Source organism: Trichosurus vulpecula, chromosome 3, assembly GCF_011100635.1.
Source record: "Trichosurus vulpecula isolate mTriVul1 chromosome 3, mTriVul1.pri, whole genome shotgun sequence".
Taxonomy (NCBI): domain Eukaryota; kingdom Metazoa; phylum Chordata; class Mammalia; order Diprotodontia; family Phalangeridae; genus Trichosurus; species Trichosurus vulpecula.
In genome coordinates this window covers 244,828,556-244,848,003 of record NC_050575.1, presented here as the reverse complement: position 1 = coordinate 244,848,003, position 19,448 = coordinate 244,828,556, and the positions used below count along the sequence as shown (strand labels likewise).

At 36.5% G+C, this 19,448-nt stretch overlaps 1 protein-coding gene across 1 annotated transcript in view; it reads left to right on the top strand.

The window, feature by feature from the left end:
* Window positions 1-19,448, top strand: part of SNTG2 (syntrophin gamma 2) — a 698,484-nt gene that overhangs the window by 374,088 nt on the left and 304,948 nt on the right. Inside the window, exon 8 of the mRNA XM_036750363.1 lies at window positions 6,101-6,192. Coding sequence (XP_036606258.1) covers window positions 6,101-6,192 — 92 coding nt within the window. The remainder of the gene's footprint in view (window positions 1-6,100; window positions 6,193-19,448) is intronic.

Genomic DNA, 19,448 nt, shown 5'->3' with positions numbered 1-19,448 from the left:
TTAAATATAATATTGATGCATTCTTTAAGCCTGTGGAGCTTCCCTTGATTTAAATAAAATTGCACACAAGTTCATCTAGAGAAATAGCTGTCTTCTATCTAGTTCTAGTGGAACTCTTGAAAGAAAGAGTGAACAAAAATGATTTATTAAGAATTTGAAATGATTAAGGAAATATTTAATAGACTTTGGTAACTATAAATGTTAAACTGTGGTGTTTTTAAGTTCATAAATATTATTAAGCAGTAAATAACGTAAGTTAGCATATTTTCAGGAATCATTTCTCTAGAATATTACTACATACATTAGTAATCTAGATTGAAAACGTAGGGGAAAAAATCTAACTAAATGTCATAGGATTATAGATTTAGAGCTAGAAGGAATCTCTGAGGCTATATAATCTGGCCCCCTTATTTTATGGATTAAAAAAAGTAAGTTCCAGGAGGGGTAGGAATCAATTGATTAATTAAATCAATGTGCCAAGGTCGCACAGGTAGTGAGCCTCACATACAGGACTTAAATCTTTGACTTCTTATTCCTCTATTCTTCCCACTGTGTTATGTTTTCTTCCTAAGAAAATATCAAGTGTGTTCATGTATGTATGCATTTTAAAATATTCTGTAAAATCGGTCAGTCAGCAGGCATTTACTGTGTGCCAAGATAATTTGGCGGGGTGGGATAAAAAGAAGTCATGGGATTATTTTTGAAGGGAAAATAATATTCTTAGGTGTTTCTCAGGCTTCTTCTGGGAGGAAAAATATGCCATGAGACTTTTGGGGATGGAGAGGAGTAGAATTTATGGACGGGAAGGTTTGCCCTGCTGTCCCTAACTCCATGAGGTGGCCTTGCATAAAGAAGTTTGCTCTTGGGTCTGGATAGGATAGCATGGCCTTTTGGAATCTTTTTTCCCTAGCTTTGGTGATCAGGAACTGGGCCAAGGCAAACAATCTTCATAACGAGGAGTGTTGGAAGGAATTGAAGCTTATTGTACCACTAGTATGAATGCCATTTCTAGAAGCACAATTAAAAGCTGAAATTTGAAGAGCAATATTGAAGAGAGGGAATTGCTGATGCTTAGGGATTTAAGTAAGTATGGAATTAGTCAGAACCAATACAGTGGTTCTGTTGGTTCTTAGAAAACAAGACCTTCTGAAGTTTTAGTGCTACATTCTTACATGTCCCACGAAACATTCTGGTACATTTTTTATTTTACTTTTATGTCCTTAGGATCCCTTTACAATTCTTTGGGTTACTGGTGTAGTTGATAGCTGGGGAACCATTAACTTCCTTTGTTTATATTCTTGTTGTGATTTGAAATTTTTCAACCTTTATTTTAGTGTTTCCATATTGCCAAAGTCCATTACACAAGTGGATGAGAATGTGAAAAAAATGAACATATATCACATGAAAGTCATATTTGCTTATCATCTGTCATCATTAATCAATGAATACAATCAGTTCATGTAGTTAATTCTGAGTACTCAGAATTCTTCCTTGGGCCTGAATTTTATGATGCTTATAAATCTAATTGCCGACTTACTTATTTGGTTCTACCATGCCCAACAAAGTGATAGAAAGTATGCATCCAAGAGGCTCTAAGCTCAATGCTCTCAATGTTATACTGGTCCCAGTGAGCTGTCTTCTAGATATAGTAGTAAATGAGAGAAAGAACTGAACAAAAATGAGAGAGAGAAATGAGAGCAAATGATGGAAAGATCCACACTTAGAAAGGACTTTCCTTAGAGTTTATCTAGGTTTGTTCCCTCTTTGGGATAGCTGTGGTTTGAGGGACAGCTGTCTTGTTAAAGTCAAGAACAATGCATATGATATGAAAGGACCCTGATTCAAATCCCACATCTGACACAATTAATATCTATGAACTTCATTAACCTCAACTGTAAAATGGTGTTAATTGTACCATATTCCTAACACAGTTGTAGAGAAAGTGCTTCACAAAACTCAAAGCTCTATGTAAATATTATTATTATTATAATTACATGTTACATAAGTCCTCCAAATTAAACTACAGCTAGCTCAGAGCCCAATAATAAAAAGTCTGATGATATATCCTATTATTTGTTTAGGTAAAGCTGCTTCTGCCCTGAAGTCATCCTGGCCTTAACCCTTCCTTGGTAGGGCAAGTGAAAGCATTCTCAGGATAACTAGTTATCTAGAAATAGGGCAGAATGCCTTAATGCAAGAATGGTAACTAAGCAACAGAAATGACTGTTAGTAGATTTAAGATTGGAGGATTTAGACCTGAAAGGAAACTTAGGGAAGATTTAGTCTAACCCCATCATTTTACAGATGATAAAATAAGAGCCAAAAGAAGTGCCTTGCCTGTCAAAATATAGGTATAGCCTTGGCCACATAGTGGGTCAGTTCTAGCTTGTATACTCAAATAATATAGTCAAACTTACAGGGCCAGTATTAGTAATTTAGGCAAATGAACATCTTCTCGACAACTCAAAATAAATTGTTTTGCCTGAATAATTCAAAAGAGTGTATATGTTTATGTGTATATGTGTGGTGTGTGTGTGTGTGTGTCTGTGTGTGTGTGTGTGCGTGTATCTGAACTAACTTGGAAATCTAGTTGTAGAAATCTAGCCAGGTATATAATTAAAGTAGAGTACTTGGAGGAAGTTTTAAGAAATTATAAAGATAGATCTTCCTGATTGAGCAAAATGCCCTAATCCATTGTTTTAAAAGTCTGATATCAAAGTAGAGTGGCCAAATAGGTGGCACAGTGGCTAGAGCACCAGGCCTGGAATCGGGAAGACCGGAGTTCAAATCCAATCTCAGAAATTTACAAGTTGGGTGGCCCTGGGCAAGTCACTTAAGCCTGTTTTCCTCAGTTTCTTCACTATAAAATGAGCTAAAGAAGAAAATAGCAAACCACTCTAGTACCTTTGACAAGAAAACCTGAAAGAGGTGGACAAAACTGAAACTACTGAAAAAATCAAAAGAGAACCGACTAGCAGTTGAGATTATGTCAATATATTTTCAATGCAGACTCATTTGATTTTCAATTAGGAGTTTCCTATAAGCATTGATACTTACTGAGGTAATATGTTTTATATTTTTCAGAAATTAATTCTGATGTTAAGAAAAGCAATCCATTCCATATCACAAAAATAATACTATCATGGTAAGAAAATATCTTAGGCACTTAATATTTTTGATCTTGTAACATTCATAGGATCATACATTGATAGATATAAGAGGACTTAATAGTGATTTCACCCAATCTTCATGTTTTATAAAGGAGGAAACTAGAGGCCATACCAATGAAGGGACTCACCTAAAGCAATATATATATATATATATATGTATAGTATCAGAGCTGAAATCTGTATGCAAATGCTGTGACACTAAAAATCCAGCATTCTTTTCATTGTTGTTAAGTAATACAGCCTTTATAAGTTCCAAACTTTAAGCTCTGCAAAGAAGACATTTTATACCAATTAAAACCTCTGGTTTAATTTATTATTTCAAAAGTTTCTGAAAGAAATGACCATTACCCTTATCTGCCACTTCAGAGAGAGATGAACTAAATATTGGAGCACATACATGACTGGCCAATTTTGACAGTAGCATGCCTGCTCATCAATTTATTCCTTCACTTAGGTTCTTTTGTTGAATATTGTGGCATACATATACATAGTCACACTTGACCTTGGATGTGCCTGAATTAGGGAGAGGAGGAATACAAAAGACATAAAAGGCTTAGTACCCAAGTTAGGAAAAGAGAGGAAGCAAAATCTAACATGGAAAAGAGGTAGTGCACATGCAGCCTAGTACCTGAAGGACTCTTGTGCCTAGTGTTCCAAAAGTAGCATTAGTTTGGTTAAATAAGAATTTTTTGGAGGAGATGACTTATAAAACATGTCTTTGATGGTTATAGAAAAGGGATACTGTATAAGGACACCAAATAGTGGCTGGCTATTTTAATTTTTTGTTTTTGAGATATGAGTTGAGTGGATAGGGTTGCATGGGGTCAGTCCTTTCAGATGCTCTCAATTTATCTTTTACCAGTGAAGTTCTAGAGCCAAGGCTGGTCAATAACATTTTACTCCACTTGGTCAGTCCTCAGCATTTCATTCTTCCTTTCAGGCTCTCAAATTGTTTTCAATAGCAGCTGCTCTGGTAGTTTTCAGAGAGTCACAGATTTTCAGAGTTAGAAAAGAGCCTAAAAATATCTAATCCAAATCATAAATGACTGCGAATCCACTTCCACCAACCTTGATACCCCACTGGAAACATTCCATGTCCACAAATTCAATCCTTAAGAAATCAGTGCCCCCCTCCCCAAACTACTGTCCTTCCAGACTACTAGCTCTATTTGTAGTCTAACCTCCACAACTCTGTGTAGTATGTCCCCACCATGGACAAGCAAGTGGCTTAGCTCAAAGGAGAAACAGGAGGTGACATGAGCTTTTTGTTTTTGTTCAGTTCTTCAATGGTGTTCAACTCTTTGTGACCACATGGGCTATAGTGTGCCAGGCTCTTGTATCCTTCTCTATGTCTCAAAATCTGTCCAAGGATATGTTGGTTGCTTCCATGACACTCTCTATCCATCTCATCCTCTCATCTCCCCTTTTCCTTTTGCCTTAAATCTTTTCCAACATCAGGGTCATTTCCAGTGAATCCTGTCTTCTCATTATGTAACCAAAGTACTTAAGCGTCAGCTTCATTATTTGACCTTCCAGTGAATTGACTGAACTAATTTCTTCAAGTATTAATTCATTTGATCTCCTTGTTGTTCAAGTGATTCTCAAAAGTCTTCTCCAGCACCATGATTCGAAAGCTTCTATTCTGTGGCACTCTGTTTTCCTTTAAGTCCAACTCTTAAGGCCATGCATTACTACTCAAAAAAAAAACATAGCTTTGACTATACAAAGCTTTGGCAAGGTGATGTCTATGCGTTTTAGTATGCTGTACATATTTGCCATAAGCTTTCCTTCCAAGGAGCAAGCATTTCTTTTTAATTTCATGGCTGCCCTCACTGTTTCCTATGATCTTTGAGCCCAAGAATAAAATCTGACATTTCTTCCACTTCTTTTCCTTCTATTTGCCAGGAAGTGATGGAACCAGTTGCTGAGATTTTAGGATTTTTTGTTTGTTTGTTTATGTTAAGTCTCAAGTTAGCTTTTAAATGCTCCTCTTTCACCTTCATCATGTGCTAGGCAAGTTAATCTACTACCACTGATTCATTCTTCATCTCCCATCACACACTGATGGGATATCAGGAGTTGGCCATCACCCTGAGTCCAAGAGTTATTGGGAAACGGTGATGTTCAGATCACTGGTCCTACTTCTCCAAGAATGACAGTCTCTCCCACCCCCTAGGTTATTGGTCCTCCTCCTAGCCCAGTCCCCAAAGCCATCACCCAGTGAATCAACCCTTTTGGAGAAATGACCAAGTAAGTGCTTATGGACAGTATCCATATCTACTGAAGACTCAGTCTATGGCACAGACAAATGTTTACAGTCAGAAACTGAATTAAAGAGGAGTCATTACCATATGTCTCCTGCTATACCCTAAGGGGCAATGAGCCATTCTTCTGGCTTGGAGCTTAAACCTTTGGTTAGGATATTAGCTCTTTGAGAGCAGGAACTGCCTCAATTCTAGGGTGTGTTTAATATTCTTTCATTCATTTATTCGTTCATCCATTTATTCATCCACCAACATCCCAGGGAGTGTAGTTATAGGGCCTAGATTCAGAAAATATCAGAGATGTGGAAAAGAGTGGTGTAATGAACCCTTAATTTACAATCAGAAGATCTGGGTTTGAATCTCAACTCTTTTATTGCCAGTTGTGTGACCCTGAGCAAGTTCAATTTCTTCATCTTTAATATAAGGCAACTGGACTACTTTATCAACAAATTCTTTTTTTAACTTTTTATTTATGATTCATGGTGCCCAAATAATCCACAAAGAAGATAATTAGCATAATAAAGAGGTGATATCAATTTGTCTTTTGTTATGGAATAATATTTTTATTTGGAAAACTGATATTATGTTTTGCCCGTATTTCAACATTACTCTTTGTTTTTTTTCAAACTATAGGTTAGCAATAATTTTCTCTCCTCTGGTTTTCAGGGTCCCCAGGACCATCCAGTGATCACAGCAGTGGGGCTTCTTCACCTCTCTTTGATAGTGGTTTACATTTAAATGGAAACTCCACCAACACAGTAAGCATGCTCATTGTTATGAGCTTTATTTTAACTAGTTCATTCAACAAAACATGCATTAAGTATCTAAATCAGAATACTATGTTTTCTTCTGGGGAGCTACAAAGATGAAGGAAGTTGCAGAATCCAAAGGTATATAGGACAGAGAAGCAAATAAGTATAGTTTAAAAAATATAGAGTGTGTGAAGTATGTAACAGGAATAAATATGAGACTGGAAAGTTCACGTCTATCTGAAAGGTCAGGAAAGTAAGACTTCATGGAAATCTCGGTTTCCATGTCTGTAAAAAGAAGAAAATGAACTTATATCAGGGGTATTAAACTCAGAAGAAATTAGGGTCACTAATCCATACCTAAGAATCCCCACAGGCCACATAAAGACAGTTTTAAAAATGTATTATTATTATTGAATTTTTATTTATTTTAGTAAATATTTCCCAATTTCATTTTAATCTAGTTCAGGCTGAACTTAGGAGTTTTGCAGCCTATTTATTTGACACCTCTGAGACAGATGACCTTTAAATTCCCTTGAAGTTCTAAATCTATTATTCTTTGAACTGAATATTGAGGAATAAGTAGAATTTCAATAGGTTGATTGCGGGGAGAAGGAATTCAAGGGGAAAATGGCATTCTAGTTGTAGGGAACAACTTTAGAAAATATACAGAAGTGGGAAAATACAGAAACAATATTTTTAACAGTAAAAGTACCAAAAAATAATAAATGAGAATACATACATTTTTGAAGCAAAATTTCAACATCCAGTCCAAAGAGCAAACTAGAGCCTATGAGCCAAATCTGGCCAACCAATTGTGGTTTTTTTGAAACTTACAAGGACGAAACAAGATGCAAAGCTCTATCTAACCCGGAGGCTACAGTTTGCTGATCTAGTTCCCTGACCTATATAGTATATTCGGCTAAACTATTCCCAACAGAGAAAACTTGATACAATATTGATTTAAAAAGCAATCCTGTTGGTATTTGCTTTGATGTTTATTAATATACCATACCACTGCACTTTGAAGCGGAGTTGATAAATCAATGATACTACACTAAGCTTAGCAGTCATAGACCTGTGTAGGCAGTCAAAGCTACACAAATTTCATCCAAAATATGTTAAATGATTTTATCTGATTCTTTCCAAGTCCAACGAGACCCACTGGTCAAAGACATCTCTAGAGATTCTTTGGTGGATGAATTGAAAATGCCTTTGGAATTATGAATGTGAAATATTTAGTGTAATTTTCATTTTCCCCTAAGATAGATAGAAGCAGGATAAAATTATGGAGTAGGCAAAATTTGGATTGATACCCATCCTTGTTACTTTTCAGGGCTTGTCACCCTTTCTAGTACCTAGCCCATGTATGATTCCCAAAGGGGCTCCCCAGCTACCCCTGTGATGTCAATTGTGAGTTCATGCATCTCAAAAGCATGAGAAATGTTTTGGATCATGATTCGCTACCCACACAAAAATGCAGACAATCATCTAATTCATCTACATTTAAAGCCTTAAAGAAAAAAAGACCATGATCTTAATTTTTTTCACTAAAATATTTTGGGTTTACTGAAAATAGAAGCATAGAATCCCAGAGCTATGATGGACCTTAGAGGTGATTTAGTCCAATCCCCTTATTTTACAGAAGAGTGACCCGAGGCCTTAAGAAGGCGACTAATCTGAAAACAAAGAGCTAGTTATAATAGAAAGAAAATTAGTAATAAGCATCATTAAAGTATTTATTTTGAATATTGTTTATGACTCTTTGTGGCAATAGTGGTGGAGGTAATACTAGTTGTTATTCCGTTGTTTTTCAGTCTTGTCATACTCTCCATGACCCCATTTGGGGTTTTATTAGCAAGACACTGGCATGATTTGCTCTTTCCTTCTCCAGCTCATTTTATAGATAACAAAACTGAGGCAAACAAGGTAAAGTGACTTACCCAGGCACATTTACTAAGTGTCTGAGGTGATATTTGAACTCAGGAAAATGAATATTTCTTAGTCTAAGCCCAGCACTCTATCCATTGTAGTATAGCAGCAGCAGCAGCAGCAGCAATAGCAATATTTTAAACAAGATGTCATCTGACCAATAATAGTATCATAAGCTTCAGCTTTTGAAGTGAAATTAGAGATTATTTAATACAAATAATTTATTCCATATATGAGGAAACTGAGTCACAGAAAGGCTAAATAGCTTGTTCATGATCACACTGGGGAAAAGCAACAAAACTTGACATTTGACCTACATTTTTTACTTCAAATCCATTGCTCTTATTGCTATACCAAAGGCCTACTATAAGAGGCATAGAAACTTGTAATTTAAAAGCAACATCTAATATCATTAGTCCACTAACTGACCAAGCACTAATTAATATATTAAATTCAACAACCAGAGCTACCCAGCTTTCAGACTCTAGTTTATCACCATGTCTATCCCACCTAACCATTTCACCTTACTGCTCTGTTTTTTTTTTTAGGGGGGGAGTTAAATAAAGGGGAAAATTCAGAAGTATAACTGCTGCTCTCTAGCTCTGTAATGACCAGCAAAATAATGAGCTTCCCTCAGGACTCTATAATTGGAGGGTTGGAGTAGTTAATCCCTGAAGTCCTTTTCACCTTCTCTAAGATGATATGAAAAATAATAAATGGGTAAAAAGCTGCCTTAATGCCTCTCCTCAGGCATCCTTCCAGAGATTCCTTCTAGATTGTTGGTTCCATCATGAAAGAAGCAACTAATCTAAACTCTTATCTGTTCCCTAGCACACCTATAACAGTACTCTGCATAAAACTGACTCATAAATAGGTTTGTTGTTTTGTATCTCTAATAATTCTTTCAAGTGACAGCATTTAGTGTTACCATTGTCACTAAATCCAGCTGTTTAGTTTACTGATCCAAGGTATTCACCACATGAAGCATGAATTTCAGAGAGAAAAGAAGCAGGCCGAATATGCATACTAAAGGAAATATAAGACTCTTATACCCTTACCTTTTTTTTTCTCTTTTAAATATTTGCCTCGTTAGCCTCCTACCACCACCACCATATATCATTTACCACTATAGAAATCCAAATTATACAACTTCATTTTTTGAGATGAAAAGGGGATATATATCATGGGCTACCTTTTTTCTCTAAAGAAGGTCTAGTGTTGTAATTTACTCTGTTGCCCCACCCCCCAAGAATAATAGCACTTGATGAGTCCTGTTATTTGACCAAATCAATAAACTTAAAGAATTAACACAATTTCTGGATTGGAGAATGAATCACATTCCCGCTATGCAGCTGTCTCCCCTTTGTTAAACTGTCCAGCCATAAACACTCAAAACTGCCAAAGGCACAGCATCAATTTCAATCTCACAGGAGTTAAGCCAGGGGATGATTGCGCCATTTTCATAGCTGCTTTGAAATCAAAATTTCAGTTTTCTTGCATTTTGTGACCTGTGAGAATCAGCTCCATTTGGAGCCTCTGCTTTCAAAAGATTTTTTACCTCCATTTGAGACTATAGACTTGCTTTCAAAAAACAGCATTTTATGTTTTTAGAGTGCATTGGACTGCTTTACCTTGGTGTTGTTATAGTGGTCCCCAGTTATGTCCAGTATGCGTGGTTAGATGGCAACTATAGATTCTTGGGGCCATCAAATCTCCATGGATGTAGTTGATGTATTTTTCCCCCAGTGATTGTTCTTGAGAACTGAGCTTACACATTAGTGAGTTCGGTGTAGATGGAATGATAAGAATCTATTTTAAGCAGATGTGACAGAGAGCTGCTGAAGAACGTTTCTGCATTTGTTTTTGGTAAATTATACTGAAATTTATAGAAAAGGTTAAACATAGTTGTTCTCTAAAGTCCCTAACCACCCAGGGATTTTATTAAAAGTATCACCTTGTTTCTGCTTAATATATGTGCACTATAAAACTGAGTTCATAAGAGAATACAGATGAAGCTCTCTGTATATATTTAGTTTCATCATAATTACAATACATCTTTCTAGCCATCATAATTTTAATGGTTACTAAGTAAATAATAATAATAATAATCATAATAATTGTGCATTTGTCCTTTCTGGAATTGCTTAAATATCACATGTACCTTTCTACACAATGTTTTTACTGAATTCCATTCAACTGAACTAAATTTATTTGTCACCTACTATTTGCAAAGCATGGATCTTGGTGCTAAGAATACAAATACATATATACACATGTATACACACACATATATGTACATACACATATATATACACATAATGAGGTAATATGTGTCAATGCTTTGCAATCCTTATAGACATATATAAATGCTATGTATGTGTGTATATGAATATGTAAAAATGTTCATAAATCCACAAAACTATTTAAGTGCTAAGTATAGGCATAGATAAATGTTTATAAAATATGCATATACATAGGATTTATATAGCTGTCTAAGGTTTGCAAAGCATTTACATGTTACCTTATTTGATATTTAAATATATCTACAAATATATCTTAATGTATATATGCTTGTATCCATATCAGACTCTGTTCTCAAGGATGTCACAGTACAATACAGGGGAGGTGCAAATACATACATGACCACATTACAAAGGAGAGAGTGAGATAAGCAGAAAGGAGAGGCCGAGGTAAAGTGCTACTACAGGGTTAAGAGAAGATAAGGGATCACATTCACATGGTGAAATCATGGCAACTGAACAAAGGCTTGAAGGAAGAGAGGAACTGCAATAGATGTCCCCTGATCAGTCCGTGAGCATTTATTAAGTGCTTACTATGTGCCAGACACTGTGCTAATATGATAAACTGGTAATACAAACACAAACAAAAAGAACGAAAATCCTTGCTCTCAGAGAGCATTTATTCTAATAGGGAAAATAATTATAATATTAATAATAACAATAATAATGATGATGATAATTGCTAACATTCGTATAAGCATTTACTATGTGTCACATACTGTGCTAAGTGCCTTAGTAATATTATCTCATTTGATCTTCACAACAGCTCAGGAAACTGAGGCAAACAGAGGTTAAATGCCTTGTCCAGGATGACTTAGCTAGCGTCTGATGCTGGATTTAAACTCAGATCTTCCTGACTCTGGGCTCAGTGCTACAGAGCAGTGCTGCCTTGTGGGAAATGCAAAGATAATTCTACTGGATGTCCTCCTTAAATAGAAATTCTGGAAGGAACACTCTACCCTCCAGTCATACAGAGGGCCTAGAGGCAGAAGCTACTTCCAGGGAGTGATTTCCAGGGCTCTGGGGATAAAGTAATCTTTCAGGATGAAGAATTTTCTGGGGCATAACTGAATGGTCAAGAAGATTTAAGGCTGGTGAGAAATGAAACCTGAGTGAGGTTCCATTCCAGATGTAGAATATGTGGACCAAGGTACAAACAACAGACAAAAATAGATAAACTATTTTGCTAGGATCTAGAATATATGAAGTGTTGTATGTATGTATGAAATAAACCTAGACAGGCAGGTTTGATTCAAATTGTGAAGAACATTGAATGCCAGAATCAATTTAGTCAGTAGGCAAAGCAAGACAACTGAAGTGTTTGTGTAGAGGAGTGACATAATTATATGCTTGCTTGGGAAACATTGTGACAGATAGCTTGTAGAGAAGGCTCTTTCTTGATAGGAAGACCAGTTAGAAGAATATTCTAATAGCCTAAGTATGACAACAGAATGAAGGACTAAACTGTGTCTGCTATAGAAATAGGAAGATAGGGACAAATGTGGAAGAAATGGCAAGAGTAGACATTTTGTGACTGGACAACTTGTTGATTAGTAGAGCAGTAGAGAGGGACAATTCAAAAAGATGACTCAAAGCCCATGAATCTAGGAAATCAGGAGGATGATTTTATTTTATTATCAACAGAGGCATTGTTGAGTAGAAAGTATATTGGGCATACAGTCAGAAGATATCTGACAATCCTATTTCTGACCTTTATTAAGTAGCTTCGTGACCGTGGGAAAATCATTTCACCTCTATCGAGGTCAGTTTCCTTATCTGAAAATTGAGATATTATTACCTATAGTCACTATGTCAAAGAGTTGTGAGAATCAAATGAGCTAATGTACTGTCCTTTAAATGCCAGCAAATAATGATAACAGACATAATGAGGTTAGAGGGAAAGATGTATGGTCACTTTTGGATATGTGAAGAAGTTCAGAGTTGTTGAGGTTCAGGGATACCCCAAAATGTTGAAGTGCCGTGTGTACATCTTGAAAGAATTTACTCAGGCTGTCACTAAATCAAGTAAAGGCATCTATTGTGGGGAACACAGCACACCAAACAGGCTCCTTCACTCCTTACAGGAGACACAGCTTATGGGAGACCCCAGCTTACAGGGAGCAGGTCATTTATGCAGATAGCAGCTCCTTAAGAGAGACAGCCCCCCCATAAGAGGTTGGAGCTCACCCACGAAAGATAAGGCAGCCCAGGAAAAAGAGTGAAGGTCATGCATTTCTCATCAGGGTGATGGTAGGGAAATATTAAAGGCACTTAAAAATACAAATTTGGAGTTTGGGGAAGAGGTGTGGGTAGAGATCTAGGTTTTCAAGCTATCCACAGTGAATTGATAATTGAAGTCTTAGAAGTATAAGAATGTGAAAAGAAAAAAAAAGCAAGGCTTAGTATAGAATCCTGGAGAACATCCATCTTTAAGGAGTGAAAGAAGATGAGCAATAAAGATAGAGTAGTCTGAGAAAGAAGAAGAAAATCATGACAGTGTAAAACTTGGCTGGTAGATATAGTAACAACCATCTGAACTGAGTGATATAGATAGGCAGAATAATTATAAGGGAGAGCACAATTGCTATACTAGTGGCAGGAGGAGGGTCTGAAAATGGCAGACAAATGAACAACTTTAAAAAATTCTGAGGTAAAGTGCTGCTGTAGGGTATATTCTTAGGCTGTGAAAGGCTAATGAATATAATGTTTTAAAGGCAAAATGAAATTATGATGATTTGAAAAATGAGGAAATGTGCTTTAAGATGAAGTTTGAAACAATGACAAATACATGCAATTACATAAGATTATCTGAAAACATAAACTAGTGCCTACGTTCCTTCCCTAATCAGTCATTCTTATTATTGTCAAGGGCACTATCAACCTCCCAGGTTCTCAGGCTCACAATCTAGGTGTCATCTTTGACTCTTCATTATCTCAACCCCCATATTTTGCTCTTGCTAAGGCCTATCAATTTTACCTTTGTATCATCTCTAGCATATGCCTCTCCTCTCACACTGCCACCACCCTCATGGAGTGTCTCATCACCTCTTGCATTCGCCAGTAATCTGCTGGTTTGTTTTCCAGACACAGGTCTCTCTTCATTCCAATCCATCCTTCCCTCAGCAACAAAGGTTTAACCATGTCACTCTCAAATTCTGACTCAAAAAATTCTACTGCTACCCTGTCACTAACATGAACAAATATAAAACCCTCTGTTTGGCAATAAAATACTCCTCTACCTTTCCAGTCTTCTTCTACCTTATGCCCCACCATGTATTCTGTGATATGGTGACACTGACATTTTTGATTTTCCTCAAGATAGACACTCCATCTCCTAACTCCTGGCACTTTTACCGGCTATCCCCCATATATAGAATGTTCTCACTCCTTACCTCTATTTCCTGATTTTCCTAACTTTCTTTAAATTCCAGCTAATGTTCCACTTTTTATAGACAGCCTCTTCCAATCCATCTTAATACTAGTGCCTTCCCTTTGTTGATTATTTCCAATTTATCCTGTATATCGCTTTGTCGTACGTATTGTTTTCCTATTCTCCCCATTTAGACTGTGAGCTCCATAAGAGCAAGGATTATCTTTTATCTTTTTTTAATCCCAAGAGTTTAACCCAGTCCTGGCACTTAGTAAGCCCCTAATAAATGTATACTGACTACCCTAATAACTGGAATTGGCATTACTTGATGGCCATACAATATCAATGTTGTCATCATTAATTATGACCTTTCACCACCTCTTAAAGAAAAATAAAATAATAGAGTGAGCACCAGAAGAGTCTCATCAGAAGCTCGGAACACGATGAGGCTACTGGTCTATATTCTATCTGTCACATATGAGAAATAGAGACAAAAACAAAATACCCATATCCTGTAAGTTACAGTCTAGCTGCAGAAAACAGGATGTACATATATTTGTATATGAAATACATAAACAAGGTAATTTATGTGGGAACAAGGTACTACTGAGTGGTGAGAATCAGGAAAGGTTTCATGTGGAAGATACTGCTTTAGGATACTTTCAGAAAATCCTGGGAAGACTTATCTGTACTGATGTAACAATAATGTTGCTAGTAGCTGCTGTGGAGGTGTAAGGCCTGTAACACCAGCACACAGAAGGGCTGCCAGCACAGATTCTTTGATCTGCTTTTCTAAGGAAAGCAACTTTAAGTGGTTAACAATCTCACTTTAATTAAACATACATATATCATTCACTTAGTTCAAGGCGAAAAGCCAGCACCCTGAACTTCAGAGCAAATACAAACAGAGATTACAAACAGACAATACAATCAGACCAAATCCAGTGGCTACCCAGTCTCCACATCAACGCTCTGCAAGTGAGTGAGAGCCCCAAGCAAAACACTAACCTCTGAGTTTATATACCCTTCTTAGGGCCTGAAGGCTTCATACCTATCAGCAAAAGGGTATGGGCTTGTGGCTTCACACCTAGTATGACTTAATGAAAGGCACTCGATTACTTTAGCATTCTCAAAGAGAAAACAGTAAAAAAAAAAAAAGTCCCACCTTGCCTAACATTACAAGTGATACAAAGTGAAGTGAGTAGAACCAGGGCAACATTGCACACAGTAACGGCAATATTGTACAATGATCAACTGTGAATGACTTAGCTCTTCTCAGCCACACAATGATCCAAGACAATTACAAAGAACTCAGGATGAAAAATGCCATCTACCTCCAGAGAAAGAACAGATGGAGTATGAATGCAGATTGAAGCATACCTTATTATTTTTGAGGGGTTTTTGTCCACATTTCCTTTTGCAACATGGCTAATATAGAAATGTGTTGCATTACTGCACATGTATAATCTATATCAAACTTCTTGCCTTCTCAAGGGAAAGAATTTGGAATTCAATTTTTAAATGAATGTTTTTTTTTGTTTTCATGTAATTGAGAAAAAATAAATGAATAAAAAGTGCTATTTACAAAAGAACATACTGCTTTAGCTGAACTTTGAAGGAAACTGGTAATTTTAAGATATGGAAAATGAGAAAGACGTTTGTCCCAGGCATGTGGGATGGGCAGTACAAAGGAGGAACAGTAAGAAGCCTAGGTTCTCTGGGCCATAGTGTACTGTGTGTTATGGGAAGTAATGTGTAATAAGCCTAGAAAGTCATATGAGTCCAGGTTTTAAAGATATTTAAATGCCAAATTAAGAAAATTATATTTAATCCTAAAATTAATGGGTATCTGCTATAGTTTTTGACCATTAGTATAATTAGAGTCATGCTTTAGGGAAGTTCCTTTGACAGCTAGGTGGAAAATGGATTGGAAGGTAGAGAGACTTAAGGTATGGAAACCAATTAAGAGGCTATTGAAGTAGTCCAAGATGAGAGATGATGAGATAAGGCAACTGGTGATACAGTCGATAGAGCACTCAGGCCATAAGTCAGTAAGACGTGAGTTCATGTCTTACCACACTAATTAACTATGTGAGCCTGGGTAAGTCACTTAGTCTCCAACTGCCTTAGTTTGTTCATCTGTAAAATGAGGATAATAATAGCACCTGTTTCTCAAGGTTATTGTGAGATCAGATGAGGTAATATTTATAAAAGTACTTGGCACAGCATCCAAAACAAAGTAGGTACTATATAAATGCTTATGCCCTCCTTCCCAATAAGGTGGGGTGAGTGCAAATGTAGAGAATAGGAAAGAGAAATTGTGGATTTAGAAACAATAATATTTGCCAAATGACTGAATATCTAGGGTAAGGAAGAGTGAAGAGACGAGGATGAAAATAAGGATTGAAAACCTGGAAAACTAGAATAATGTTAGTACTGTCAGACGAAATAGGGAAGTTTAAAAGAAGGGTGGGTTATGGGTGAAAGAGAATGAATTTTGTTTTGTACATTTTGGATTTGAGGTACTATTAGGGCATCTAGCTTGAATTATCAAGTAGGTGTCTGGTAATATGGAGCTGGAGCATAAGAAAGAGGCTGGGGTGGGTACACAGATCTGGAAGTCATCACTATGGGTATGATAATTAAATCTATGTCAACTGAAGAATTCATTATGAGATGGTACAGAAAAAAACAAGAGAAAAATATTCAGGGCAGAACCTTGGGGTACACCCAAATGTAGTGGGCATGTTATCAATGATGATCTAGCAAAGCAAGCTCGGTAGTCAGTAAGAAAACCAAGAGAGTGCAGTTTGACGAAAGCAAAAAAGAAAGAGTATATAGATCAGTATTGTCAATGTTTCAGAGATATAAAGTAGGAATAACAATGAAGACTGCACAGTAACAAGTCCCTGCTCCCTAACCGCATTTGCTCTATCTTCCCTCAATAAATGCCAGTATGGATTGAACAGTATTGAAAAACCTGGAAGATTAGATTATGCCCAGTATTGTCATGGTCATCTTTATTTCTTCTTGGTTTCTGGCTTATAAAGAAAAGTACACACATAGGAGAAAAAAATTCATTGGCTTGGAAATCAGGACAACTAAGTTCTAATCCCTAAACTGTGCAACCTTAGGCATATTTTCAAACTCCCTGGTATTTCACCTAGAAAACAATGCATTAGCAAAGGATAACCACTAATGTCCCATCTGTGATTCTAAGTTAACCCATGCAATTTATAGAAAAAATACCTTATTTCACTAAATAATTATTCACCATTTTTTGCAAAAAAAAGTGGAGTGTGACCATTACATGAAGCGTTTTAAAAAATTGTGCAAGTATTACTTTAAAATCATTTATTACTATACTGTGTCATTGGCAGATGAATTGTACAGTTAGCTAGGTCAGGAAGATGCAAGTCTTACCATATCACATGACTTACTCATGGCAGCTTCACCTGCTGCCTGTTCCCTTTGCGCCAACCACTCTTCATTAGGTTTTGTAACAGTACCACTACCATGGTAGCATTGTAAACAAACCATGCAAGTTTGCTTTCGGGAAATATACTGACAATGTGCATACGCTGAGAATCCTAAGCTTGCTGCTCACAATGCATGAGAGATAAATGCATATCCATGTGCCACTAGAGAATATATTGCTGCTCTGTTTACCTTTTAAGTGGGGTGATGAACAGAATTATAACATAAGACCAGTACACAATGAAAGGTTATAAACCAATTTTTGGACTGAAAAAACAGGGTGCGAGGATTATGTGGTGGTGATGTTTATGCAATGAAATACGGTGAGACTCAAACCACATGCCCAGAAATTTTGCACTTAACCATTCTACCATGTATAAAGAATGAGACTTTTGACCAAAAGCATGAGAGCAGGGCTGTACTTTCAGAACTGGCACACGAGAATGAATATAAATCAAGGAGGTGAGGCAAGGGGAAAAGGACAATCTTCTACTTTGCTGAATGAAAAGTTTGTGAAGATATCCAGAAGGAATAAAAACAGATATTTGTCAGGAACATTGCTGACCAAGATTAAAATTCTCTCTCTCTCTCTCTCTCTCTCTCTCTCTCTCTCTCTCTCTCTCTCTCTCTCTCTCTCTCTCTCTCTCTCTCTCTCTGTGTGTATGTGTGTGTGTGTGTGTGTTTCATCAGGCTTAAGTTCTTATGTAGGGACTTCAGAGTAAGAACTGTTGTTGAATTACAAATTTGGCTCTTTAAAATTTTTTAAACAGAGACAAAAGCAATGTGAGTCAATAATTTGGACAAAAACAATTAAGCAGACCAAGAAAAAATAGTTAAGAAAATGGAAGTACTTGTAATTTTCCATTAAACTGCTTTCATTTCAATTTGTAATGTCTCAGAAAAAAGGACATTGGCTTCAGACTTGTACATTACTTCCTACTTAATCATAGATCCCAATTATGTTACCTTGGCCAAGTCATTTAAGATTGATGAGTCCTAGCTTCCAGATATATAAAATGGATACAGTAATACCTGCACTACACCTCACAAATATTTTATGAGGAACGGATTTGGGGTCTATGCCTACCCCCAATGACTGCATGGATAGATTTCAGGGAGTAAATAAAATTGGATGTGGGCAAATTATATCTTTATTTTCACTCTCCTCTAAGTAAAAAAAATCATCATTCCCTTTAAATATTTTAAAGTATTATTCTGAGAAGGGATCCATAGGCATCTGAAGACTGCCAGAAGCATTTGTGACATTAAAAAAATCAGTAAACATTTATTAAGTACCTAGTATATGCTAGGCACTGTGCTAAGCACAGGGTATACAAAAAGGCAAAAGATAATCCCTGCCCTCAAGGAGCATGGTAGACCTGCCCTTTAGGAAAATCACATTGATGGCTAAATGGAGGATGGATTGGAGCAGGGAAAGAGTTGAAGAAGTCAGACCCACCAGCAGGATATTACAATAGTGCAGGCAACAAATTGGTTATGAGAGGTGAGAGATAATGAAGAGTTCAGGTTGACTTCTAGGCTATGAGCCTGAGGAACTAGGAGTATGTTGCTACTGTTTACAGTAAAGGGAAGGGAAAGGAAGGGAAGAGGAAGGAGACTTTAGGGGGAAAGATAATAAGTTCCTGCTCTAAGCTTCTCCAGTTTGGGAAGGTATACCATAACTTGTATTCCATTATTAAGGTTAAATTATGAGTCTCTTCAAGTGGTTGCATTATTTGAATTCACATTGCACATTACCATTTACTATACATTATATAATTTTAACTTCATATACTACAAATTAGAATGCATGTGACCACTTTAGGGGATTCACAGTTCACACTAATAGGGAGCTAGTTGTACTTTGAAAACCTAGGTACATACTAAGGTATCAGAATAGGTAACGTACTTATTACCTATCACCTTTAAATGTAGGAAAAAATATAGGTAATATACATATAAATCAGAATTTTTTTTCTATTACAGAAAGTACAACCCAAGAATCATAGATTATGTTTTAGATATCACCTGCTATTAAGAATTATTCCTGTGTTATAGGTGGAGTAAAAATTAGAAGGCTCCAAATTTTGTTATAACTTGTAGTACAGTCTTGGTTTTACAACTGCCTGAAAGCAGTTCTGGGTCACTCATGAACAGCCACAAAATGACAAGGGCCCTGGTCATAC